At 36.4% G+C, this 27,820-nt stretch overlaps 4 protein-coding genes across 5 annotated transcripts; 2 read left to right on the forward strand and 2 right to left on the reverse strand.

Moving 5' to 3' along the window:
- The first annotated feature begins 202 nt into the window (after positions 1-202).
- LOC110419720 (glutamate receptor 2.7-like) lies at positions 203-3,947 on the forward strand. The gene is given in 6 exon segments (XM_089784137.1): positions 203-470; positions 729-1,963; positions 2,135-2,447; positions 2,549-2,946; positions 3,525-3,621; positions 3,624-3,947. Coding segments are annotated over 6 exon segments (2,601 nt in total). The 3' UTR covers positions 3,914-3,947.
- A 5,863-nt stretch (positions 3,948-9,810) lies between these two features.
- Positions 9,811-12,680, reverse strand: LOC110419232 (basic leucine zipper 34-like). Its single transcript, XM_021432206.2, has 4 exons — positions 11,771-12,680; positions 11,451-11,541; positions 11,198-11,324; positions 9,811-10,559 (listed from the first exon to the last, which is right to left on the reverse strand). Exons 1-4 carry the CDS (start codon positions 12,349-12,351, stop codon positions 10,336-10,338), a joined length of 1,023 nt encoding a protein of 340 aa, XP_021287881.1. The 5' UTR covers positions 12,352-12,680; the 3' UTR covers positions 9,811-10,335.
- Positions 12,681-16,519: 3,839 nt separating this feature from the next.
- Positions 16,520-20,729, reverse strand: HGO (homogentisate 1,2-dioxygenase). Its single transcript, XM_021432205.2, has 9 exons — positions 20,500-20,729; positions 20,122-20,352; positions 19,227-19,306; positions 18,663-18,830; positions 18,346-18,521; positions 18,069-18,138; positions 17,820-17,974; positions 17,346-17,429; positions 16,520-16,996 (listed from the first exon to the last, which is right to left on the reverse strand). Exons 1-9 carry the CDS (start codon positions 20,721-20,723, stop codon positions 16,751-16,753), a joined length of 1,434 nt encoding a protein of 477 aa, XP_021287880.1. The 5' UTR covers positions 20,724-20,729; the 3' UTR covers positions 16,520-16,750.
- Positions 20,729-27,799, forward strand: LOC110419229 (TAF RNA polymerase I subunit A). Of its 2 annotated transcripts, XM_021432203.1 has the most exons (10): positions 20,729-20,867; positions 21,659-22,078; positions 22,653-22,766; positions 22,840-22,922; positions 24,267-24,721; positions 25,424-25,593; positions 25,818-25,903; positions 26,518-26,651; positions 26,914-27,219; positions 27,592-27,799. In XM_021432203.1, the coding sequence occupies exons 2-10, from the start codon at positions 21,812-21,814 to the stop codon at positions 27,783-27,785; spliced, it is 1,809 nt and encodes a 602-aa protein (XP_021287878.1). In that variant the 5' UTR covers positions 20,729-20,867; positions 21,659-21,811; the 3' UTR covers positions 27,786-27,799. The 2 variants fall into 2 exon arrangements, with proteins under 2 accessions (XP_021287878.1, XP_021287879.1); XM_021432204.2 differs by lacking the exon at positions 27,592-27,799 and having other exon boundaries at positions 26,924-27,090.
- The last annotated feature ends 21 nt before the right edge of the window (positions 27,800-27,820 follow it).

A 27,820-nucleotide genomic window follows, 5' to 3' on the forward strand; every position in this document is an offset into this window, starting at 1 on the left:
CATCAGTTTTCCTTCATGTAGAGACGATTCTAGCCGGCTTTAATACGCTCTGTGGAATATTGCTAACATGGCATTCTATTTAAATATTAGTCTTTGGGTTCTTATTGCTGACTCTGATCTTGGAAAAATGTTATATCACATGCAAATTTTTGTGTATAAATAGGACAATAGGAAAGGATTAGCAGCTGTATTTGTTGTAAAAATGGATACCCCATTTTCTCCCTTCTCTTTATTGGCCTTGGGGTTGATGCTACTGCTGGAAACAGCAGCAGCTGGAAGTGTTGACATTGGGGAAGATCACCAGGTTAAGGGTATCATAGGTGCTATTGTGGACGATGGCTCCAGGATTGGTAAGGAAGAGAGAGTAGCCATGGAAATGGCGATGGAAGCTTTCAATGACTACAATAATCAAAGCCTGGTTTTGCTTGTAAGAAACTCTCGGAAGAAACCTATTCGGGCAGCTGTTGTTGGTATGGTCTTCCTTCAGGTTTCTTAAGAATCTTTGCTTTTTGTAGGACGAGCTTTATGAAGACTAGAAAGTTAGACATAACATCATTAAATAACATCATTAAATTGCTTTAATTTTCTTTCAATTATTGCTATGTATTTCTGCTAGACCATTACCCCATATATATATATATATATAAAGTTAGTTATTGAAAAATAATAATGATAACTGAAAAAAGAACTTTCTATGTTCCAATGCATTTCATTATGATAAATTGCAGCAACGGATCTTATCAAGACACAAGGAGCAAAAGCCATTCTTGGACCACAAACATGGGAGGAGCTGTCATTAGTTGCTGAGATTGGTTGCCGAAACCACATCCCCGTTCTTTCTTTTGCTGATATGACTCCAACATGGGCAACAGATAAATGGCCCTTCCTACTTGCAGCTTCACCCAACCAGCATGCAGAAATGCAAGCCATAGCTTCTATTGTCCAGTCGTATGAGTGGCATCAGGTTACTGTGATATACGAAGACATTGGTTCATCATTGAGTGGAGTCATACATCTCTCTGATGCATTAAGAGAAAAAGGTATAGAACTTAATCATGTTGGTCTCCCTCCTGTCGGTTCTCCGTCACTCACCAAAGAGCTTGAGAGACTTAAAGGAGAGCAATGTAGAGTCTTTGTAGTTCATTTGTCCTCGTCATTGGCTGTTCATCTCTTTAAAAGGGCAAAGAGGATGAAGATGATGGAAAAGGAATATGTATGGATCACTACAACTAAATTTACAAACCTTATTCATTCTGTAAACGCCTCCACCATTGCCACCACCATGCAAGGAATTGTAGGAGTTAAAAGCTATTTCTCCTATAATTGGCATTTTCAAGATTTTCACTTCAGGTTTCGTAAAAGGTTCAGCTTAGAACATCCTGAAGAGAGTAACCAAGAGCCTGGAGTTTATGCAGTGCAGGCATATGATGCCTTATGGATGTTGGCTCAAGCAATGAGTGAAGGGAAAGAGGGGGAACTGTTATTAGAAGAAATTTTACATAGACACTTTCGCGGATTAAATGGAAAGGTTCATCTCATCAATCAAAAGGTGGCTCCTACAAATATATTTCAGATAATAAATATCATAGGAAGAAGTTATAGAGAACTTGGATTTTGGTCAGGTAGTATGGGTTTCTCGGAAAAAATTGATGACAATGCAAACCACAGTCTTTCTATGAAGGACTTAGGGCAAGTGTTTTGGCCAGGGGGGTCTTCAAATACTCCAAGAGGATGGAATTTGCCAACAAATTCCAAACCATTGAGAGTTGGTGTTCCTACTACGTCCTTTTTTAAAACTTATGTGGATATACAATATGACCAAGTGAAAAATGAGACTTCTATCAGTGGCTTGGCGATTGAGCTCTTCAGCAAAACTGTGAAGCAGTTGCTGTTCCCTTTGCCTTATGATTTGATTCCTTTCAATGGCACATATGATGAACTGGTGATGCAAATTGATTTGAAGGTAAAACTTCTCCTACTTTTTCATTCCTTATAATGCAATTATACCTTTTGAACCGTAGATAATGATATATCTTGATGAACAAAAGAGTCTGTTGAAGCTATAACTGAGTATTGTGGTTGATGTTGCTTTGCTATTCTAACACTGGCCAATGCCATTCATGAATGGAAGCAGAACTTTGATGCAGTAGTTGGTGATGTAGCAATTATATCAAACCGATACAAGTATGCAGAATTCACTCAGCCCTTCACTGAAGCAGGACTGGTAATGGTTGTTCCCCTTCAATTAAAAGCAAGCAACAGAGCCTGGTTATTCATGAGGCCTTTCACAAAGGCCATGTGGTTTCTAATAGTAATCATAAATATCTACAATGGTTTTGTTGTGTGGCTAATAGAGCGACACCACTGCTTGGAGTTTAATGGCTCTGCATTAAATCAAGCCGCAAGCCTGCTCTGGTTGTCCATCAGCACACTCTTCTCCTATCATGGTACTATGATCTATTCTCAACCAGGATGTTAATTAAGATTTCATTAAAAATGCAGACAGGCTAACATCAGTTTGTTTGATTTTCTTTTGTTCTCAATAAAGGCGAAAGGCTTCACAGCAATTTGTCGCGCATGACTATGGCAGTGTGGCTATTTGTGGTACTAGTCCTTACTCAGATTTATACAGCTAACCTTGCCAGTATACTCACTACTCAAGCCGTTGAACCCACTTTGAGTGGCATCGAGTCCCTGCAAAAAAGCAATGCAGTGATTGGTCACACCCAGGCATCATTTGTCAAGAGATATTTGGTGGATGTCTTGCACTTCAACCCCCGAAACATGAAGAATTATACATCCCCCGAAGCTCTTGCCGATGACCTTGGAAACGGAGCTGTAGCAGCTATATTTCTCGAATCTCCTGTGGCCAAGTTATTTCTAGCAAGATACTGCAAGAGCTTTACCATGGCTGGCCCAGCATATAAAGTGGGAGGATATGGATTTGTAATTCTTCTACTATCTTTCTTTTGCATTTCAATCTCCTCTTCAGTATTTGGCAAATTGCAACTCTCAAACAAATCAACCTACAATCTCACAATCTATCTGATTCTCTTATATTTGGTAATTCAACAGTGTCTGGTAGCATTATGTTGTTATGTTTTCCCAGCCCAAATTAAACAAGCTGCAGAACTAAACAGCCTTATTATCAGATAGTTGCCAATTTATTTGTTTTCCAATGGTTGGTCTGAAGAGGACAATGTAGAAGGTTAGAATGGGAGACTTGACAGAAAACTTGAACAGCTAGAGTTTTCTTTTTCCCCTCTGTTCTGGTCCAGACCAATTCTGGGCTTCTTTTATTATTCTTTTAATCCTTGGAGTGAAAGGCTTAAAATTACTTGCAAGTTCCAGGGTCATTAGCTGACTAGCTCAAGTAATTAATGAACTTCTTTTCATCATTCAAAAGAGAGTTCGGCCTAAGTAGGCCAGGTAACATCAACATAATCCAATCTCTAACAAGTTGCTTCCTTTACTTTAGGATGAAAACAGAATTTTGACAGTGTTTTCAACCGTTTGTTCGACAGGCATTTCCGAAGGGATCTCCACTGCTTCACAGTGTAACCAAAGCACTACTAAATTTATCCGAAACCGGCAAGCTACAAGAACTAGAGAACAGCATGATTGCAGCTCAGACTGCACAGAAGTGGGTATCAGTGAGGACATTAACAGTCTTAGCCCCGACAGTTTTTGGGCACTTTTCTCACTGACAGGATGCATTTCGACATTAGCACTCATAGCATATGTTAGTCATTGCAATTGGGAAAGAAATCATTATATTTTTGCAAACTGGATCCTGATGTTGTCTGTAATTAGAAGCTGGGCCAACACCCAGACTAATAAGCTGTTCTCAAAGAATGTTAGAAAGGTTCCAGAAACACCTGCAAACACATTGCAATTATGGACTCATGTTTGAACATTGGAGTCATTGCATAGAAGCTAAAACCTATTACTTACAGACTGTAGAAAAAATAGTTAAGTTTGTTATTAAAATATAATATTCTGCTTTTGTCCTTTAATCCCCACAATTCATTGAACAAAGTTAAGTGATGAGTAATGACAAAGCCACCTACTAGGCAAGATTGTGATATCAACATTCTCATTTCAGAAAGAACTGACTTAGACTGCTCTACTGTTGTCTAAGCAGAACAGAACATATAGATCATTGAAGTCCAGCATTTTCCATGAACTTAAATATTGTTTCTACTAATTACTAGTATCTTAGCAAGCATTTAATACAGTAAAGAAAAACAAGGGAAACTTAATTTGATCAAAGTAAAATTCAATCTACTTGAATGAAATTGAGATGGAATTCTTAGTACAGAGGGAGAAGAAATGCGTTCAATTGAAGTTCAGAAAGGATGAATTTTCAAGTGACTTCCTGACAGGAACATGGAGATAACGCTAATAAGACAAGTGTTTAATGCTTGGAATGCTGTTTCTGCTGAAAAAGGTGAGATCAAAATCTGTGGTCTGTGTGGTTATTTAGAAATGATACGGTCTTCACGGGAGTCACCTGCAATGTTGATCAGGTTTTGGAACTTGTCAAACTTAGAGTTACCACCTGGGCTCAAGCTAAGTGGCCTATCGAGTATGGCGTGGTCTTAAGACACTTATAGATATCCAGCTGAGGGCGCGGAGGTTAAGAAAAGGAAGAAACCCAGAATTGTGGAGGAGTGGAGCAATCCACACAAAGGGGAGATGAAATACAATGTGGATGGCGCAGCTCAAGGCTGGCCTGGGGAGGTAGGGATAGGGGGCATCATGAGAGATGATGAAGGAAACATCAAAATTGTCTTTTCCAAAGCTATTGAAGTGGAAGATGCTAGTGTGGCGGAAGTCAAAGCAATTAGGGAGGCGTTTTTAACTTTTGAAGGATCTAAATGGGTTGCCACACATTCCTTGATTATTGAAAGTGACTCAAAAAATGTTGTCAAATGGACTAACAACCCATCCGAAGCTCCTTGGAGACTTAGGAAGTGGATTCTGTATATTGAAAGGTTGAAGAAGGAGGTAAAGAAATAAGACAACATTCACATCTACAGGGACTAACCAACTAACTGATAGGCTGGGTAAGGGAGTGGTGCAGCGGCAGGTACGTTGACTGCTAAATGTCTATGATTAATCCCTTGTGCTTGGGTCCTTGTTATGTTCTGCGTCTTGTTTGTGCCCTGTGCATCTTGCGATCTGTCGTGACGATTGAAAGGTTCTTTGACTGTGTTGGATGGTTGGAAAGGTCTGTGTCGATGACTTGCGCTCTCTTGATGGGGTTCTTGGATGAAGTCCCCTGCTTTTGGCCATGACGAGGTTCTAGTGACATTGACTGCTCTGCTCTTGTGATTAGTGGTGTGAGTGATGGACTCTGGTCTCTGTGATGTGCAGGAGATGCTGATAGGTTTTCTTTCGAAGGGCAACTACAGATTTGTGGATATTTATGGCTCAAGGGTTATTTTTTGGTGCAGCCACCTGGGGGATCTGGGCATTTTGGAGTTGGCTTATTTTGTGTGGCTACTCATAGTTCTGTTAGGTTGCTGGGGTAGTGTTGATTTGGTATGATGTGTACAGTTTTCAACCCTGCTCACGTGATATTTATGATGGTGGCGGGATATGCTTTGGTTTTTGTTTTCTGGAAATGTACAGGGTGGGCTCTGTTGTTTTTTCTGGGGAGGGTATTGCAGGCTGTGTGAGATCAGAAATCTCTTTTGTTTGTAAGTCCTTGGCGGCTGGTGCTGTGATGATTAAGGTCTGTTATTTTCAAATGGTGAGTAACAGACCTTAATCAAGTTTGTACTTCTCCCAGAGGTGAATCTTTAGTATCCTCCGCTCCGAAATAACATCTTTCAAAAAATATAAGACAATTATATGCTACTGCCAGCAGGCCAGGAAATTTCTTGAGTTGTAGCAGATGGATTGGCCAAGCCTGGGGTGATAGAAGTTTCAAACTTCGGAGCTTACTTTCAGAACCAACAGAGGGAGAGTGCATAGACGTCTCAGGTTTATGCAAGGGTTATAGTCAGTTGGTTAATTCTGGTGTTTGTTTTCTCTGTACGTTTCATTGTATCACTGATGACTAATTAAGGATGCTGTCATGCTCTGTTTTTCTGCACTTCAACTTTTGGACGTAGCAGGCCTCTATCCTTTTGTAGCCTGCTATGCTTATGCATGGCAGGCATGAAATACCTTTTGTAAGTCTCCTCTTGCGGGACAACTAGTGCCTTTAAAAAAAAAATAAAAATTATCGGCCTTGAAGGGTATATATGACAGTCCTGAAGTCAAAGTAAGCTCGCCTTGGTGGCTTTGAGCGCTTCTTGAGTCGTAGGCTTTCATCATCATACACAGCATGAGTACTATGGCGTCTGGTCCAGTAGCAGTAACAACAGGATTTTCATATCAGGCATGATCTGCGCTTACAATGGATCAAACTGAAGAGTCTGGCAAGGGTTCATATAGAGTAGTGCATTTGGTGAAGATAATAAACCCTCTTTCTTGTGTACTTGCTGTTAAATATTCTTCTTCTCCATTCTTAGGCATACCAGATCCTTCAACAGTTTCTTGGTTGCTGATATATTGTTCAATGCTATGATACACTGAGCGTTCAACCTGAGATGCCGTAAATTCTTTCTTCCCAATGGAAAATATGATCATCTTCTTCACCTTTATGCAGTCTATTATAGTCATTCACATAAAAGTAAAGAACTCAACTTGCTAGGTAGGCCTTCCCCTATAGCTAAATTGAAAGCTTCTTCGGCATGACTATATTTTGTTTAAAATTTTTGAAAGATTAAACTCTAACTCAAGGTTATCGTCGATTATATTCATTTAGAGCTTAGATTATATCAAATCAAATCATATAAGCCTCAGGGGTTTGATGATCACCTTGTTCGTCACAATGTCAGCTCCAGTATAGTAATCGAAAACTACTAAACATGACAGAGCACTCTGTTGAATTTGTGAACACTGAACATCCTGATTGTGATTGGTAGCAGCAGTTGGTGGTGATTGGTAGCAGGGTGTCAAGTTTTTCAATAGGAAAAAGAAAATTGATTTTGTCGCTACCATCACTTTGTTTTTCCTTTTTTCATTGAACCAAAGGGGAAAGGCTTCACAGCAATTTGTCATGAATGACTATGGCAATGTGGCTGTTTATGGCATTAATCCTTGCACAGATTTATACAGCTAAACTTGCCAGTGTAGTAACTGTTCCAGGGCTTGAACCTGTTGTAACCAACATTGAGACCCTTCAGAATAGCAATGCAGAGCTTGGCTACCCTGACTTGTCCTCTGTTAGAGATATTTGAAGGAAGTTTTGCACTCCAACCCCAGAAACATCAGAGGCTATGCTCTTCCTGAAGATCTTGCTAATGGCCGTAGAAACAAAGAGATGACAGCTATATTCCTTGTAGTGCCTACAGCCAAGTTATTTCTGGCAAAATATTGTAGGTTCAGAGTGGAAGGCTACAGATTTGTAATTCTTCTACTAAAGTTTCTGTTTCATAATTAAAACTTATACTACTTGACACTTTCATTTGAGACCTAAACAGTAATTTCACTGATATCATTATCTTGAGTTGATTATTCAACAGGTATGTCCCTAGAGATCTCCCTTGCTTCCTAGTATAACTGAGGCATTGCTATAAGTATCCGAAACTGGCAAGCTACAAAGAACTAGAGAACACCATGGTTGCATCTCAACGGTGTGGTTATTGTCAATATGGATGATGATAAAACCGTTAGAATTAGCCAGATCAACAGCTTTTCCCGCTAACAGGAGGCATGTCAACAATTTCTCTCATAACACATGCAAGCCATTGCAAAGCAGGAAAGAGTTTCTCTGCTTAGTACATAGAGAGAATTGGATTATCGATTTAATTCCTAAAGTTTCAATTGATATGAATTCAACCCGTTTATCTATCAAACCCACCAAGTAGTTTTAGTTGAAATTGCCACATGCACACCAAGAGAGTTTGGAAGCAAATTGTGGTACAACTCCACTCCTATTGCTCCCTTCACTTGTGATCAATCATCCACCATCCCTTTAACATGCATGGCTCCGACGTCAAAAATCTTCTAGAAAACATATCTCTTTGTCTCTTGGATCTTCCCCTCACATTTCACAACCTTCAAGTCAATCAATCTGCACATGTTCAACTTATTATTGCATCATCAAAAAATGTCTTAAATTAAAAACAAAATTTTAAAATTCACATTATTTACGTACACTATCACCATTCTATCTTTACTCTTCACTTTTCGGATCATTTAACATAGCTTAATTTGAATAATGCTTTTACGACGAACATGAAAAAGAGTTTGCAAAAGCATAGACCTAGGAAAAGTCTAATGAAAAGAGATTATAATTAATACCATGATTATTGCTAATTATCATATGTTTAATTTCTTTCTTAATATGTTTATTAATTAGTAGTTGATATATAGCATATTTAATTTAACCCACTACTTCTATTACATGTGATCAGTTGGGGGACATAATGCCTGATATCATGTGGGAGATAAAGACAGAAGGTCAAAGGAAAGATAGTTGGAAGGCATTTAATGGAGATAACCAAAACATGTCTGAAAATCAATATCCATAAAAATGACAAAGAAGAAATATTAATGCATGCCAGCTTTGCAGATGAGACTGTAATAGGGAGACACTGACTTGTTTGATTGAAGAAAGGGATTGAAGTACTCTAAGAACTATAAATTGGTCAAACAGGTAAGATATATAGAAAAATGATATTCATTTAGGTTAAAAGAAATGAACACTTGTTGAATAGAATCATATACACTAAAATTTAGAAAAAAAAATATATAATATTATTAAAATTTTCACCATTCATCACTGTAAAAGGAATCTTTTACATGAATATTATTTTTAGTTATTTTTAACTTAATATCTAAAAAAAATTTTAACTTGTTCAAAAAAATTTAAATAATATTTTATTCTTTTATTGCGTTCAATCAAATTTTTATTTTTTTTATTAAATAAATTTTTATTTTTTTTATTAAATAAATTTTTATAGTTAATGGTTGACTAACTGTCTATAATCAAAATATTTTTTATTATTTTCATATTATGTGATGTGATATGTTAATATATTGTAATAGATAATGATGTGACGTGATGTCATAATTATGTAATAATTTTTATTTTTTATATTAACGTCGTATAGATATAAAATGATAAATAATTTTTTTAAATTAATAACGGTTATTCGACACTTATTCTTAAAATACCTATTTTGCTCAAAACAAAAATATAAGACTTTGATTGAATGTAATAAAAAAATAAAAATTTATTTAAATTGTTTAAACAATTCAAAACTTTTTAAAAACATTATATCATTTTTTACACGTATTATTCATCTAGTCTTTGAACTTTATCAATCTATTGATTTTTATTTCCAATTTTAATTTTCATTCAAATTTTTTATAATAAAATCATTTACACAAAAAGTTAAAACATATAAATTTCTAGATATGGTAAAAAAATGAAATAATTTATTTAAAAAAAAGAATTTGAAAGGTTTTTTTTTCAATGAAATTTGTAAATTTATTGGCAAAAAGAAATTTGCCATTAGTCCCTTTCAATCATTTGTAGATATTTTTTTTTTTTTGAGAATGTTAAATTTCAAATAATTAAGTAAAGGATAATATAAACAAGAGAAAAAGGTAGAAGAAAAAGACTTCTCAAGGCAATCATCAAAACCAAAAATAAAGTACAGTATGTAGATTATCATTTTAAATATCTCTAAACAAATTAATAAACATAGAATAAAATTAAAAAATAAATAAATAAAAAAGAAGGGAGAAAAAGAAATCAATTCTTTTTTATTTTTTTTGAATAAACAATTCATGGCATTAACCATCACTAAGTCCCTGACACAATGCTAACTGTTTGTCATCCATCCCAACACAACCACAACCCCACACCTTTGAAATCCCCACCATGTTTTGCCTCCCAATTAATCACAATTTTTTTTTATAAAAACAAAATTAAATTAAATTAAAGAAACACAATAAACCCCACAACAACAATGTTAATTAATCAATTTTTTTTTTCAAAAAATAAAAAAAAGAATTAAATTGTCACCCTCCTCTCTTAGCACTCTCCACATGTCCTTTTTTGCTGAGCCCTTTAGAAAAATACTTTCAAGGGACCCTACAACTATATAGAAAGACAGCAATTTGGAAACACATCACGTGAAACACTAAAGCCCCTCCTCCCCAGGGTTAGACAGAGAGCCTCATTGCATTTCTTTTTTTTTTTTTTTCTCTTGTTCATTTTGCACCACATGAGCCTCTCATCACTGCACTTTCCTTTGATATCTCTGATCAAGTTATAAGCTGCTCCTTCACGTCCGTACATACCATGTTCTCTGTGTTTACCGACGACGTCTGCTGTTGTTGCTGTTGTTGTTGTTGTTGTTGTTGTTGCGGTGGTGGATGGTGGTTGTTGGTGGTGGTAGTGGTGGTGGTGTTCATTTTCTTGAGGTTTTGTTGTTGCTGATACACTTGTCTTAGCCTCTCAATTTCCTTCTTCAGTGCTTCTTGATGAGCTGATTAGAAAACAGTTTAAAAGCATTTTAGTAAAGTTTTACGTAATTATTCACTGACAATACATTAAATATAAACCATAAATTAATTAAATCAAGCAATTAGCAAATAAATTAAATATCCCTTCGAAAGGTTTGCAAATCCAAAACAATAATGCTTACCTCTTGAGATATATATATAGAACTAAAAAAAGTCCAACATGATCCATCAAAATATAATAAGGAAAAATTCGGTATGAGCTATCAGAATTAAAATATGTCAATGTCATAGAATAATTATTTTTCTTTTATTCTATCAAAGGAAAACAAGAGTTCTAATGTGAAGATCCAAAGGTTCTGTTAATTCAAACATCTCCCCAATTTGCATTTTGAGATTTTTGAAGCTTAATTATCCTCTTTTGGCCAAGACAATGAAACATGTACGAAAGCTTTCCCAACAAGTTTCTGCTAAATTGAATCATGGGTAATTAAGAACTATTATGAGTGTGAAACTGTGAACCCTCTATCAGAAAATTGGCAAAAAAACAAAAGATATAATTAAAACAAGTAACATTGATTGTCTAGTGAGTCACTGATACCATAATTATGATATAATAATGATGTTTAATTAAGACTAATTACGAATTAATGAAGAGTCCTACCGTCTTTGAAAATCTTGTCTTGAGCCAAAGCAGCAATCCTTTGCTTCAAAGCACTATTGTCAACATTGAGGATAAGTCTCTGATGATCCAAGAACGCAACCCTTGGTGATAATGCTGATACTTCGGTCTTCATTTTTGCATCAAAATTTAGAGAATAAATTGGTTTATTAATTAGTATCATTTACGTAAATTATGGTAATCAAATCGAAATTAATTTCTATATATATATAAAGTTTGTTGTATGCATATATACCTGTAATGTTGTTACGCTCCTTTCAAGTTCTGAAATATATTGCAGCTTTCTCACTCTTGATCTTTGCGCTGACTGCCGGTTTGCCAGAATTCTGATCATCACCCAGAAGAATTAATTAATGGTTTGGATAACATAATTAAAGAATTTGTTAGCTGCGGGCTGCAAACCAATTCATTTGGCAGGCCTTGTTTGGCAGTAATAATATGGCATTATTTAATCAATTATGCATGCAAATCGATGCAGGTCTCAACATGATTAGATGGTTTAGGCTTTTTAATTACATGGGTTATTGCTATTTGGTGTTTTGTGTTTTTTTTTACCTCTTAACCCTCTTTGGATCAATGATGGAATCGCCATTTGAGGTTGGTGGAGGTTGTGTAGCTTGTGCTTCAGCTTTGCATGAGCTTTCCACCTCTCCTGGCTCGTTCTTGGGTTGTTGCAGATCCAAGGATGGTACAGGCTTCTCATCGTTGTTGCTATTTTGATCGGACGGCGTTGAAGGGTTCGAGGAAGACACCGTTTGTGCTGCAACGTTCAAGGCAACATCGTCTGAAAACATGGACATGAGCTGCTCATCGTCCAGGCGCTCGAAAACATTTGTTTCTGCAGTCATTATGGCATTGGAGTCCCGACATTCTTCTGCCAATGGTTGTTCAAGGAAGGCTATGGAGTCGCTAATGGAGCGGCGGTGAGCCCCGCGACGGGCGGAGGAGAAGTCAAGGAACTCGTCGACCCACGAGGGGTGGTGGTTAGAACCATTGGTGGTGGTGGTGGTGGAGGAGGAAGGGATGGCAGTGTTAGTGGTGGTAATGAAGTTTGCCATTGTGGTAGGCATTCTTTGGTGAGGAAAAGAAGGCCAATTTTGGGTCATGTTGGGTATTTTCGGAGGTAATTGTGCCATTCTAAGGTTTGATGTCAAAAAAAAAAAAAAAACCACACTCAATATAAAGAAAAAAAAGAAGATTTCTAAAAATTATATGTATATATGCACGCACACGCGAAGAGCATAACATAACACGAAAAACAATGCTAATCCTAATCAACAAACTAACCAACTAACTATTCAACCAACACAACAAGAAAGTTGCAAAAAAAAAAAAAATCTTTATGTTAACTCCTAAAACCATGAAAGGATGACACTCAAGAGAGAAACCACCAATTGCAAAACATCATATCACAGTCTCTTTAAGGCAATGTTTTAAGTGTTTCCTTCTCTTTTAGACCTTTTCCTTTTTTATTTTTTTAAGGACCCCAAGAGGGGCTTGGAAGAGAGAAAGGGGGAGGGGGGGGGTGGGTCACATGGGAGGGGATTAGGGACAGCTAGCAACAGCTGGGGTTGGGGACTGGGAGGGAGAGAATGGTTTTCTCTCCCACTGGGAAAGTCCCAGTGTGAGTTTAATAACTGGAGGAATCAGCACCACCACGTGCCGATGTGACCCCTCCCCTTGGCATCAACTATATTTTACATATATATATATACACACACATTATCTAATCCCTTCCAACATAAGGTATATGCGTTTGTGTATTATATGCCTTCTTCCTTTCTTGTGCATGAGCCCTACACATCCACAAGGTTTTCAATTTTGTATTGATTTTCATTGACTACATATAACCTCCCTTTGCACATCTATTTAATTTATTTAGTTAGGAAGAAACGTATACATTTACACAATTATTAGTTTATTCGTTGATTTGGGGGTTTTTAAATTTCATAAACGAATTTATATAATTGACCGGTTTTGTTTAAAAAAAAAAATAGATGACCCATTTCTTTGGATGTATTAATTTGGAAGTATACAAGCATTCAATGAGTTTCTATACCTTTTGTGTGGAACCAAATTGTTGGTAAACCATTGTTATTGAAATCTGCTGACAAACTTAGGTTAAAAGTACAGAAAAAGATATAAATATTTTTTTCCACTTAACAATAATCTAGATGTGAAACAAGAGAAAAGAAGATAATTTTGTTAAGACAAATTAACTAAAAGGGTTTATCAAGAAAAGATTATGATTCCATATATATGTAAATGCATGTACCCATAGATGAATATATGGGGCTATTGCTAAACCATGGGGCAAGTGGGTATACAGATCATTTTGTTGACATGGGGGAAGAAAATCTAATGGGAGAATATATATAGATATAGATAAATTATATATATATATATATATATATATATTGGTGTTTATAGTGGGAAGATGTAGGATTTTGGGGTAGGATGAGCTGTGAAAGAAAGGGAATTTGTAAGAATCATGTCCTCCTTCCCATGTGAACTGCTAGTAAGAGCCCACCTTTCTTTGCTTTGTCCCCAAATCAGACTCACATGGAGGGTATGTGACCCTTATTTTTTTCTCCCCCTCTCTCTCTCTCTCTCTCTCTCTCAAGTTTCTTGGTACCTTCCATCATCCCTCATGTTGGCATTTATGTTGGTTTTTCTAATCAAAAGTACTTAAGAGACACTAATCATGATTAGTTGAAAAGTTTTGCAAGGCATGTTCGGTTCCCTATCTGTCAAGTAAAAGTTTGTCTACCATTATTTTTTTTTTATCCTCCTATAATTTTATGTACTTGTGAATTCACCAACTTGACCACTTTGATCTTATTAAGTACATTAATCAAACTTTCTTGTCAATTAACAATTAAAATAATCAAAGTAAAGGACCCCAGCTGGCTCGAATCAAATGCTGTACTATTGCAAGATCATGAAGCTTATAAGGTAAATATCATATGATTGATTGTTACAAGTTAAATTCACCTTTCAACAGTGTTCCTTAGTACCCTTTTCTTAGCCAAAAGGGAAAGAGGAATAACTTAGGAGAACTTACCAGCTAAAGATCAGACCATGTCATGCTCCATAGACAGGCAAACTTGACATCATTGTCAAGCCTTTTAAACCATCATGGTACAGATATAAGTTATAACCAAAACCGTAGGAGAAAAAAAGTAGTTAGAGAGGAATTAAAGAGCAAAAATGAAAAAAAAGAATCAGTCAATGTCATGTTCAATGGCATCATTGTCAAGCTTTTCCAAACAATCATGCACTTCATATAACTAGATATAAACAAAATCCAATATTCCTTGATTGATAAAATGGGGTTTGCATGTGCAAACCATGACTAAATGCATACATAACAGAAGAAGTGCTGCCATATTTGTTTCCTAAATATATAATTTCAGGATCCCGAAAATTCTTCCCAAGCTCTCCGTACAGAGGAGGAAGGAGAGAAATTAAGGGAGAGAGAAAGGACTGGTGCAAATGGGTGCAGAAGGGAGCATTATTGCACGTGGAAGGAGGAAACAAGGGCCTACTTGTTCTTTTGAGATAATAATAAAAAGCCTCAAAAAGGGGACGCGCAAACACATTACCATAAAGAAAGAAAGAAAGAAAAGTTGGGGGACGGGAGGGGAGGTGGTGACCACTCTTGTACAGTTACATCCATTTGCAGTTGCAGTATAGCCTTGCGATTTCATACCTTTTATTATATTTTTTTCTTTTCTTCCTACTAACTATTTCTCTTTTCCCAGTTGTGTAAGATTGCATTGCAGGGTATGCAATTCTTTTTGTTTTTGTTTTTTTAAAAAAAATCCATAGACAGACGGCAGCCAGGCATGTTTACTGGTTAAAGCTCAAATTCAAGACCCTATGCAATTTCCTGGGGAATAGCTACATTGTTTCTAGGATGGGGCCATGTGGCCTTGCAGCATGTTCTTCATACCCTTCGCCCTTGTATTTGAGATATCATTTAACTGTCTAAAAGAGTCTCTTATTTTTCTTCCATGAATTCATCTTCACTTTTGGTCCCCTCCTCAAGCTCTTGGATTCTGGCTTCAAGACTTGAAGGACCCTATACTGAACCATCCTTTTAGCCATTGTGCAGGCCAAGAAAGCTAGAGTTGCTGGACCTGGCCTTGTAGACTTAGTAACTGCAAGAACCCAAATATTTGACTAAGTCAATGCTCAAAAACATTATATCAACAGTTCAAATTTAGAAACTAGGTAAAACCTTAAGAAATAGTATAGGAAGACTTGGCAAATTAGATGGTAGATATCGGTATAGCCTCAAGGGGTATAGCCTTAAGAGTCATTCTTCTTTGGAAAAAAAGTCTTCTGAAGTTAGGCGATGTATGTTTATTGTCCTGATATCTTCTGATAAAGAAAAAACTTTAAATCCCAATGCCATGTAGTGGACATAGAGTTTTTGGCAAAGGGGTTATGACCGAATTCAATGCATTAATTAGTTCATAATTACAGCCTTATGAAAAAGGTTTTGCTTTTCTTCTTCTATTTTAGCTAGGCATGCTTCTATTTTAGTTCATCAATGATTTTGCAAGAATCGAGGCTCAAACCCAGCTCTGCCCCTCCTAAGAGAGTGGGTGAAGTGAACCATTGGGACCAAGGCCCAGGCTCCAGGAAATGGGTTCTACACCTGCTATTATTTAATTTCTGCAGAAAAAAAGTGAAAAAAAAAAGCTGTTTACTTTGCAGTTTGCATAAATCACATAGCATGTTTTTGGTAAATGTAATAGAAACTCAGTATATGGGCTTATTTGGGTTTGGGTAAAAAATTTACTGCCCGTCTAGGGTTTGGGTTTGAATAAATATGAATTTTACCTTTTAGAGATACGATACCTGAACCTATATAAATATATAATATTATATTATACGCTTTTAAGATGACAATATTATTGTTTGGATGATATAGCCCTTGGTCAGTTGTTTACTGTATTAAATCTGCAACACTATCAACCACACCTCTATCAAAGGATTTAACCCAGAAAAATGGAAAACCCTTTTTGTAATTTATATAATTTACAGCAACCCAAAAAATCCCCAGCAGAAGAAGAATGACTTGCAGGCAATTGACATGGCAGAAAGAGGGGGAACAAAACACTGACTGATGCTCTTTCTGGTATTTTACCTCTCAGACTATGCAGTCCTTTAAGACATTTGGGTATCCACCTTGTAAATAGATGAAACTACGTTGTTACTCAGTACCTGGCAAGAATGATCCTGTGCTTGTGCAGGCATACATGAGAGAGAGAGAGAGAGAGAGAGAGAGAGAGAGATCAAATGCATACATATAGACATATTTTCTTCAAGTACTGTAGCAATCACAGTTTGTACATTCATATATTTATTTTGAGCCAAGACAATCATAGCACATAAGCAAGAGCTCAAGAACAACAAAACCACCCTGCCACCTACCCTGACCCTTTCTGCTTACTACCTACGTACAAGCACTTGCTGGTTAACTAGATAAGAGCTCGAGCCCAAGGTTAACATTTCAAGACCAAATCAACCATGGTGGCTTTGACACCCAGCTTCCTTGAGTCCATTCTGCAAATCATTGCTTTTACCATTTGCTTTTTCGCATGAAAAATGGGCTTTCAGTCCTACCCAACACTGGTAATAATCATGATCCCTGAAGGGGGACTCAAGAACCCATGGACAGGTTCTAGGCATTAAAAATGATTCAAACATAAAGGCCATGGTATCAGTGATCTTGTGAGGTCCTGCCCCATTTCCACGTGCAATTGTAGCCTGCAAGTGATAAGAGTAAGGAGAACAGACCGTTGATCAAAAAAAGGGGGCACTTCCAATCATAGAGTACTAAAGACGTTTGTCAAGCAAGTAGTGGTCTTTTCAAGATTTTAAAAGTCTTGAAAAGAAAATTTTGGAACACCTTTTGAAAGTAATAATCCTAAAAAAGGTTTAGCTTTCTAAATTCATCGCTCGGGGTGAGCTATAGATTCTCACTATGCTATTTTGCAAAATTTCATTGTAATGCAGTTCATTTTTTTCTGGTCAATCAAATTATCATAAAGCTAAAGAACAAAAAGGCATAAATGAATACATCTTGCAATCTTGAAGCTGTACTTGAGATGGTTACCTCATATGTCTTGGTATCAGGACCATGTGGAGTCATGCAGCTGTGAAGGCTAGCACCACCGGGCAGAAATCCATCAGCTTTTGCCTGAAACATCATAGACAATTTTATATTAGAAGAATAAATAAGGCCGAATTCAGGTCTCGTCATGCTTGACAAAGAATTACTTCCGAATTAACAAGGCAAGCCAACATTAGAATAAAAGGTCAAACTTGCTTTCTACCAGCATGTAGATATCACTGTAGATACAACCCCACAATCCACTGTTCTACTAGAAATATATTAATGAAGAAACACACAACAGTTCTGTGAAAAGCACATTGCAAAATAATCTTCTTCAAGAATTGGCCATATTGTGTTGTCAATTACTCAAGGACATTGTCCTTCTTAGCAGAGAGATAAAGAAAACAGGGCTGCTTAAGTAGTCAAACTATACCAGCCAAAATAGATAACAGCCAGAATGTGATAGGATTTCACCTCATATCCACCATATATTAGGCCCATAAATTCACTCATGCAATTACGATGGTAATATGGAGGTCGGAATGTGTGTTCAGCAACCAACCATCGTGGAGGGAAAATGACAAAATCAAGCAATGCCACACCCGGTTTATCAGTTGGTGCTGTCAGAACTGCAAGACATCACTCTAATCAAATGTGGATAAAAAAAACCTTGTCTTTAGAGGAAAAGTATTACACGATGACTGAGTCCATGTGCAATCATACCGGTATTTATTGAAGGATCGCCATGGTCAACTAAAACAGTATTGTAAGGGCAGAACTTGCTAAGATCATACTGAAAGCAACAAGATTTTGATTTAAATCAGATCACTACAATTTGTCATAATCCAAATCTTATAGTTTTAACTATTTTAGTTTGAACTTTGAACTGTTATCTGATCAACTTAATACATGCAAAAACGAAAGGCTGACAACTAAATGCCTCTACTACATACTATATGGTCAAAATAAAGAAGACTAATACCATGACCATTACACCCACCTTATATGGGACATAATTACCATGCCAGGCAACTACATTGAAAGGAGAAAAATCTTGTCTTGCATTGAAAAGTTCTCCTCCAAACTTTTGTACAATAGTAAACCCTGGGCGGGGGCGCTCCTCAAACCAGGCTAAGGGAGCAAGGAAGTCCCTTGAAGCAGCCAGACCGTTAGCACCTACACAAGATCAACATCATCCCCTAAAGGTCATATCCATCCAACATGATCCATAAAGTGACTTATTCTTAATGGTACAAGAACAACAAAATATTATGCTTCATTCACTCACAGGCCACATCTGAACAAGAAATTAGGTACCTATCGGACCAAGATCAGGAAGTTGAAAATGGGTACCGAAAACCTCAGCAACATAACCACGCGATGGGCCATCAGGCAAATCTACAACAAAGCGAAAGCCTTGAGGTAAAACAACAATTTCACCAGGAGAGACTTGCAATCTTCCACATTCAGTAGTGATCCATAGCCCTGTAATTAGAAATGTAGTTCTTAAGTAAGCATATTCCCTCATGTCAAAAAAATATTTGAGCTCTCCACACACACTCATAAATGAATAAATAAAACAGAGAAAACATAAATTCTTATCACATGGCAAGACCTAAAAGATAGAGCCAGATTGCTCAATAATACAAGTGGTTCATGCCCCAGAATGAAATGCAAGCTACAACAATGACTTATAAGTTAACTATTTTGTTTAATTTCAGTAATTCTATTTTAGTATCCTTCTATTTTAAAAAATAAAACTACTCAAATTGAAAACCTAAAAATTGAGACAAATTCCAGACATGCAAAATTATGCAGTTTAAAAATTGTTCCACAGGTGCCCGTGAATTCACAGATAAAAGGATAAGGATTTTAACTTACTTCCTTGCTGGGGAACTACCAAAAAGTCACCATCTGCATTGCAGAAGGCACAATTGTCCATTGATTTGTTGGCAGTGTACCTACATGTGAAAAAATTTTATTGCCTCTAACATATACATTTTAGCCAAACAATTAAGCATGAGTCCAAGTCTCCTCACTAAGGATCAATGCATCCAAAAAAGTTGTTTTCTGAATACTTTAGAGAGACAGAGACAAACTGACAGAGAGATATGATGGTGAAACTCATCTCCACCAAGCACATAATATATTTCTCAGCCAGAATACATATCAGGTCAAAATATAGATGTCAAATAAGCCCAACTCACATTAGTTCAGTTTTCCTAATGGACAAGTTGCACTTCAGAGAAGTATTCCATTCCACTGAGCTCAGTGCTTGTGAAATGTGCCAAGTTTTAAAACTTCAAGAGCTGCAATTCCTCCATTATAAAGTCTACCAAGGTCATCTTGCCAGGACTCCAAATCTTATGAATGCTTAAAATCATTCATCAAACATGTTACTAAACACTTCAGCTTCTAATTTTCTCCCCAAGATTGGCCAGCAAACAGTTCTAGAAGTAAACTTATACTTGTCCACTTCCTTTTCAGCATCTTTTCCCCATTTATATAAAAATCAACAAGCAATATACATAATCGGCCAAGGTCTATAACTTAACGCCATATACACTAGTGCCATGGAATTGGTTATTTGGTTTCCTTAAACCTTATGAATACTAGAACAACAAAATCCAACAAATCCCACACTAAATTTCTCATAATTGTTCGACAACAGGTAAAAAATAGTACTGCTCATTGAAAAAAATTAAAAAACACTGTCATATGGCACTAATGATAGGATTCGTGAAAGAAGTGAAATGACTACTAAAATACCAATTACATGTGAATAGCATATCCATGTCGAAGGAACGAGCTGCCAGCTCCACATATCGTGAACAAACCATCAATAAAATCCGTCGGCGTATCGGGTATATCCACAGGCTTCCACCGGAGCTGAGTAGGGTTCGCAACCGTGTTGGACCCGTCGAATTCACTCACAAGCTTCTTATGAATTGAGTCCCGAGGCCAAAACGGCTCGTGAGTAACCGATGGTTTGATTCGATATAACCAACTATTCACACAGTAAATTCAAAAAATTAAAAAAATTAAAATTGAAAAATAAAGACAAACTTCAATATTGTTCAGCTTAAATGGACACGTGTCAACTTAAAAGTTCAACAAATGAATGAATAGAAGATTGAAGATAGTAAAGATTTACCTGCGCTGATTAAGCTTACGAGGAGAAGTGAAGGAAGTGCCAGAAATCTGCTCAGCGTACAGTCCAAAAGGGCAAATAAGAGGACTATTTTGGCCACCTGGCAAAGCTCCGGCGATCGCCTCCGACGAGAAATGATTGCCGAATCCCGATTGGTACTCCAAGTCGTCGGGAAAACCCCCCAAACCGTCTCCTTTTGTGGTCTCCGCCGCTGGCTTCTCCATCATTCTCTGTCTCGATTGAATCGTACGAGCAAATCAGACAAGAAAGCAACCAATGAAGGACGTGATGGATTTGAGATCAAGAGATGTTGACGTGGCAGTTTGGTCAGTTGAAGAGACGTATCGAGCTCTGCAATGTTTTTTGATCAGGTAAATTATTGCGAGGAGCTTGCCCGTTGACTGTTGTGACTTCTAGAGTTTAGTTTCGAGGGTCTTCATACTGGACGGTGGAGACAAAACCTCCCCCTGTAAATCTTTGTCTGTTACCGTTGTACCGTTAGTTCCCTCTTTTTCTTTTTAATTTTTTGGTTGAAGCCTTTTTTTTTAATTATTGTTTATAAATAGAGATAACAATTAGAAACACTATATGCAAATTTGTAATTTCCAACTTTGAATTTTAAAATTATTTATATTGATTCATTTTTATTTTTTATCTCAGAAGTTTCTTCATCCCTAATATAAAAAAAAATCTAAATTTTTATTAATTGTGACAATAATTATATACTTTTTCAACTTAAAAAATGAAGAAATATATTAACATACAAAAAAAATTATCTTTTTTTGTTAATAAATAAAATAGAAAAAAAAATAACAATTATAATATCATTGATATCCAAATATAAAAATTAATAATTTTGTTAAATTAATTATAAATATTACTAATCTAAATGATTTTAAATTGCACAATATTATAAATAAAGTAATACTAATAAAAAGAGTAATTTTAAATTTGAAAAAACCATAAATAATAATAGTAATAATAAATTAAAAATAATTATTTTAAAATAGAGACATTTTTAAGATCTTTCCTCATACCTTGCTTTTAGAGCAAAATCTCTTATTTAAATAATTTTTATTTTTTTGAAAATATTTATTTTTTTATATCTTAATTATGCTAATATTAATATAATCCTATTTTGTTAATTAATTTGCTCTTCCAGATTTCGAATGGCGGCCACGCCCATTTGGCTCCTCCACCATGACCGCGAAACCCTTCACTGCTCCATCGCTGCTTAAAACGTCAGCCAAAGACCGAAGCTTGGGTTGCTTTGTGGAACCATTGCTAAAACAAAGCAAGAGGCAGAATCACGGAGATGGAGAAATTTAAAGCTAGTTTAGAAGAACCCAAGACCTATAAACGAAAGCTAGACAAAAGGATGATACTATCATTAACACGGCCGTCTTTTCTTCTAAATCTCGGAGGAATCCACATTCGATGGGAAAATCGGCAAAGGTTGTGTTACCTTTTGGAGAAACTCGTAAAGCAGCATAATTGGGCTGAGGCAAGTGGGGTTTTAAGCTTGTTGCTGAAGGGTACTTCCTGGGATCGATCTGCTGATTTGAATCGCCTCAAGTATTGGGTATGGCTGAATTTCTTTCTTGGATGACAAAATCTATGACTCTACCATTTTGTGATACAATTGCGTTAGAATGAGTGTAGCATGTTATTTGTTTGTTTATTTTTGCTTTATAGCAACTTTTTAGGAAGCGAAAAGGCAAGTAATCAGTGACTTAACAGAGCTTTATTTATTGAATTATTTTGTTACCTTCATGTGTTAGAGATGTTTTCTAGTTCAATTATTTGCATATGTCCTCTTGTTTTTTTTTTTGGTTCAATCTTAGATACCTTTTTGCGTTTAGGCTTGTGCGTCATATGTATATGTCGAAGATATTCGTAAATTTGTTGTAGGAGGATGCGAAGCAGTGCCTCATGAGAGAAAGTACAGGTGGAGCAGAGACTTTGCACCAAAGAGTAGCAGTGGATATTTTCTAATGAACTTTCAAAATAGACTATAGCAGCTGAAAACTGATGCATTATTAATTATATTGTTGCATGCTAGTACAATTTGATTTTGTGCTTTTGTATATATGTTTTTCTTTTCGGATATATAGTTGAAAGTAAGAACTGATGATGTGTGTAAGGGATGTTTTCAGGCTTCAGTTAGGCTTCTTAAGCACATAGAGGGAGATCATGTTGACATTAGAAGGATCAGGGACATCTATGAGATTTGGATGAGCAGGATCAGGTCCAAGACTGTGCAAGTAGAGGTATAGTTTGACATATTCACAATTATTGCTGCATTTACCTGTTTCCAAAAATAGATCTTTTGTGGTTGAACAGGAGCAGATTGCAGTTCATTTGGAGTTCCTTATTTTCTGCCTTACACATGGGAATCTTGGGTGGGCTCATCAAGCTGCTTTAAGGTATTGTTCTTATATCCTTTTGCTTAAGGATTTGGGTTAATGTAAAAGCAATATGATATTGTTGTGCCTATCATCACCTAATTGTCAATCATTGTACATCACTCACTGTGTTATCCATCATGCAAAATTAGGAAGCTAGTAACAATCTTTCTGGCCAAAGAACTCCTTCTGCGGTTCTAACTGTTAAGAAAGAGTTGGCTGCAATGACTGTAAGCTTGCCCTTGAACATATGAATCTACTTGAATAATTCAAATCTACGGTGTCTTTAATTCATACTTAGATAAGGGGTAGCTTTTGATTTAGGTTTCCTTTAGCCATCTAGATATTTCAAGATCTGTGTAAGGACAGTTTCAATATTGGGTTTGGTTTGTATAGCAAAGAAAATTTCTTTTTTAATTTGAAACCCATCCCATCATGCGTTCTTATAAATTTTGGTCAGAGTTCCTCATTGGGTTAGTTTCTTCTGTGGTGTGACATTGTTGCTGGAATATGTTGACTGATGATTGCTGCATTGGGTTTATGCTGGTGTAGGCTTGGACCTCTTGGTGTATATAAGGTGGTGTGAGGAACACAACAACTTAGGTAGTTCTTTTGGGGGCTGAATCATCCTCTGACAAGCTGTGTCAGAGGCCTTTGAGAGTTACTAGTAAACAAGTCGAAGTTTTTGGTGCAGGACAAATTAGAAGCCCTCTGCCTTCTTCACTTGTACCACACTTTGATTTAAGATATTTAGAGATTTTTAGGTTTTAGGATTCTAAAGAAACAGAAATAAGTTTTTTCTTTGAGGAAACTGGAGCCAATCAATAAGATTTAGTGTCTTCACATGGAGGAAAGATGGTTTGCTACTATCTACAGGTTAGGGGTTATCAGGATTTGGTGTAGTTAGGGTCTTTATAGCTTAGGAATGGAAGAATCAGTTCTGGTTGGCTTGGAGAATGCTGCTAGGAAGAGTAACACTGCATGATCAGAGAGAACTGCCTGGAAAGTGATGAATTCGTTTCTCTACTTGCGCAGTGTGTATTTGCCAATGTTAGGCTTGGTTGAAGAAAGTGATTCCATGATAATTTGGATAGCATTTTTCTGGCTGTGATACATGACATTATGCATCTCCTTTTACATCAATGGATGGATCAGTCAATTGGTTCATGAAAGAGTCATCTCATATGTTCATACAGTAGCATTATTATTAATTTTTTTTGAAAGATATACAGTAGCATTCTTGATGTATTTGTATATAAAGTTTGTACTGACAGCTATATGCAAGTAAAGGTTTATTGTCTTTGGAATATGATACATGAATGAATTCAGTGTTTGAGTGACTTTTGTGAGCTTTCTCCCCCTCAGCTTGATGAAAGAACGTCACGTTAGTAGTCACCCAATGTCAAATTTGGTCATGGGCTTGACATTCTGTCAGCTTTGGTATTCTGATCTCACCGACGAGGTTAAGCTGAGAGATTCAAACCAGGATTGCATCCCTCAGCTGCAATCAGACACTTCAGGATCAAAATTCAGCAACCAAATTGTTAACTCAGAGGGAAATAATGCGGCTTATACTCGTGATGCTGTTACTTCTCAATATGATTCACAGACATCTGTCATGAATGATAAAAGAATAATGCCGGTGGCTTATAGCCAGCTACACAGCGAAGTTCCTGTGCAGACTGATGTTAATTTGCAGCGTGCAAATCTCCAAGAAGAGGTTCAACCACTGGCCTCCTACCAAAACTCCGCTGAAAATGAAGCTGGTTTATACAATGATAGTGGCTATACATGTGATCCTTCAGTTTTCTCTGCCCTTGGTGAGCTCTGAATGCCCTATATATTTTATCTGTCATGATAATACCAAGTTTTACTTTTGGTATTCTTCTTTTGACTTTGGAGTGATATATTGAGCATGATGTTGCCTATGCATGCATATCCGAGGTATATTTTGGATAATTAAAAGTCTTTAGTGCTGCATAGCAGATTATTATTTCCCCTTTTCTTTGTGTTAGTACGTGAGAACTTATTCAATTGTTGACTAAATGGGAAATATGCTAGAGATCCAGAAATAAAGTGGAAAAATTGGAAAGAAAGACTTGATGCTAGGACTTGAACAAATAAAGATCCAGCTGATACCAATATCAGATACACAGATATGCATCGGAGATGGTAAAATGTTCTTTTGCTTAAGTATAGGAGATAACCTTCTTATCTTCCTCATCCCTTCTGTTGTTGTACCTTATATGTTACTCTGTTGGATATTCATCCTACCTGGCGGAAGTATGTTTAAAATTCTTAAATAGACACACTGAATTTATTTGTATATATGTCAAATGTCAAGTGGCCTAATTACTTGACAGGCTGAAGAATATCTTTGCACGAATAATGTTTTGGATGCATTGTTATGATTTTCTACAATGGCATCTGTTAGAGGCTTTTTGGCTTTGATAATTATTAATTGTTTCATGATCATACCTAAGCCTATGGATTATTGAAATTTGTCATTTTTCTTATTTCAGAGGGTCTAGAGTCATGGTTGATGCCATTAAAGTTGCCACATTCTAGTGAGAACTTTGTCTATTTGCATAGGCAAATACTTAATAATCATTATAATGATGCTGTGAAGTATCTACAGCTTGCACTTCACTCTACACCCTCTTTGTCAGCAGCATTACTTCCTTTAGTGCAGGTATAATTATGTTTTCCTTACAATTTTTTTTATGTATTTTGAAAATCTTAAACGGTAAGCTGGAGTATCTTATAATATTCTTATAGAGATTTAGATATACATTAGTCAAAACACAAAAGGGATCTATATCTATATAATATTATGATAGAGATTTTAATTACTTTTAAAAGTTATTCTTTCTTACTGATTCAAGCATTATTCTCTTTTTGTCTGTTTTATGCCAGTTGTTGCTGATTGGAGGTCAAGTGAATGAGGCCCTAAGTGAAGTTGAAAAGTTCTGCAACAATTCAAGAGTGCCCTTTCCATTTAGGTATCGACCTACCAAATAATTTTGTTTTTTCCCCCATTTTTTTCCCTGGTTGCCAAGAAGTGAATTCATATTGGAAAATATAATCCCAAAGGTACTTTATTTCATTTTGGCTTAACTCAGTTAACTTGAGGATAACAGAAAACTAATATGAAGATAAGTGCTAGAGGACTCACCGAATGATTACAACTCAGGTATTTCTTGTGACTGTTACATCTGGTGATACTCTTTTGGGGAAAATATTATATCTGAATGTGTTAGTACTAGTTGTTCCAAGGGACATTATGGTACTGTTGCCTTTGCAGAGATTTTTGTGATAAGGCAGATGGTTTTGTTGACATTACTTTCCTTTTTCTTCTGTCTGGACAGATATATCTTGTGCAGAAATCTCCCTTGGGTGTATCTGAGCCTAAAGCTCCATCTTTGCTTAGAAGTTTTCCTTTAGTAGAATGGGCTTGATATTTTAATTATTTTCTACTCTCTCCCATGGAATCTTTACTTTCAGGAGGACTTTCTAAATATTATGGAGAAGATTTAACTATTCTTGCAGTACGCTAATATTTGCTGTTGGTCCTCTTGTTGCCTTTACAAAACACTGATGTGCTGATCCTTTGCAGATTAAGGGCCAGTCTTTTAGAGTGTTTTTATTCCAATAATTCTGTCATGCTCTCTGCATGTTTTGAGGAGACTTTGAAGAAGGATCCAACATGCTGCCACTCATTGGCAAGACTTGTCAGCATGCATCAAAATGGTATATTATCAATTATCTTGCATAGATAGACCAGTACCCACTTCATTTGACAGTTGTTTCAATGCAGTGATTCTATCACCTAGTTGTGACACATAGCCACCAGCCATGTCCCCTCCCTCTTTTGGTCTGCTTTTGCAATATTTGAACTTGGGTTTTGACAATCAATCTCTCTCTCTCTCTCTGTCTCTCTCTCTCTCTCTCTCTCTCTCTTAATCATAGAAGTTTTTTACATATATAACTGTGATTTTGATATTCTTTTTAGGGGACTATAGTCTGGAATCCCTCGTGGAGATGATTGCTTTGCATTTGGAAGCTACCAATCCAGAGTCCAATACATGGAGGGAGTTTGCTTCATGCTTCCTCAAACTATATCAGTATGAAGAGGAGCGATTGTCAGTATGTCTCAATGGGAATGAAGGTGAACAAATTCCAAAGCTCTCTGTTAACTACAATAAGATGCCAAAATTTTTTATTGAGGGAAAATCAAGAAAAGTTTGGAGGTTACGCTGCAAATGCTGGTTAAAACGTTACTTTGCCAACAAGATGCTTGCATCAGAAATTGCTTCAGGTTTGTTACTGTTTCCTATTACAGAACTGTCTAATCCTTTCCCTTTGCACCGTTTTGCTTAATTCCTTTACTATCTATCTCAGGTCTCACAGGAGTTTGTCCCACATGTTGAGCCTGCTTACATTATAGTTTATTGTCCTTTTGATTGCTATCATTTGCATGATTGAAACCTTTTGGCTTGCTAGTTTTGAAGAATGGTTATTTAACCTGAATAAATTTATTGCTTCAATCATCATCAAGCATCACCTAGTCATCTGCTATGTTGCATCTTTCATATTTTAGTACACATCCAGCGAACTACTCCACATGCTTCATGATCCTTTTCTTGGCGAGATTGGTTAAATAGATTTTTGTTCTTCTTGTTTGGAACAGGGGTCTTGGAGCTTTTAACTTACAAAGCAGCTTGCGCATCCCATTTGTATGGTCAAGAGTTTGACTACGTTGTAAAGGTTTATTCTCATTTAGAGGAACAAAATGATAGGGACCTACTAAAATTCCTAAAAAGGCACATGGAGAATTCTATCAGATTAAATGCGAATATTCAAGAGAAATTAATTAAGATATAAATTTCATGCAAGCATCTCTTTCTCTCTGTTGTTCT

The sequence above is a fragment of the Theobroma umbraticum genome, unplaced genomic scaffold, assembly GCF_002168275.2.
Source record: "Theobroma umbraticum cultivar Fairchild unplaced genomic scaffold, ASM216827v3 scaffold_67.0, whole genome shotgun sequence".
Lineage (NCBI taxonomy): Eukaryota > Viridiplantae > Streptophyta > Magnoliopsida > Malvales > Malvaceae > Theobroma > Theobroma umbraticum.

Excerpts from the sequence above, each read along its gene's own strand:
- HGO (XM_021432205.2), bottom strand. The coding sequence starts at position 20,723 with ATGATGGAGAAGCCAGCGGCGGAGACCACAAAAGGAGACGGTTTGGGG. Across the intron at positions 20,353-20,499 it reads CGTAAGCTTAATCAGCGCAG|TTGGTTATATCGAATCAAAC; the intron begins GTAAATCTTTAC and ends CTGTGTGAATAG. Across the intron at positions 17,430-17,819 it reads TAATATATGGTGGATATGAG|GCAAAAGCTGATGGATTTCT; the intron begins GTGAAATCCTAT and ends ATGATGTTTCAG.
- LOC110419232 (XM_021432206.2), bottom strand. The coding sequence starts at position 12,351 with ATGGCACAATTACCTCCGAAAATACCCAACATGACCCAAAATTGGCCT. Across the intron at positions 11,542-11,770 it reads GATCCAAAGAGGGTTAAGAG|AATTCTGGCAAACCGGCAGT; the intron begins GTAAAAAAAAAC and ends GGTGATGATCAG. Across the intron at positions 11,325-11,450 it reads GGAGCGTAACAACATTACAG|ACCGAAGTATCAGCATTATC; the intron begins GTATATATGCAT and ends GCAAAAATGAAG.
- LOC110419229 (XM_021432203.1), top strand. The coding sequence starts at position 21,812 with ATGGAGAAATTTAAAGCTAGTTTAGAAGAACCCAAGACCTATAAACGA. Across the intron at positions 22,079-22,652 it reads TGAATCGCCTCAAGTATTGG|GCTTCAGTTAGGCTTCTTAA; the intron begins GTATGGCTGAAT and ends GGATGTTTTCAG. Across the intron at positions 24,722-25,423 it reads TTCAGTTTTCTCTGCCCTTG|AGGGTCTAGAGTCATGGTTG; the intron begins GTGAGCTCTGAA and ends TTCTTATTTCAG.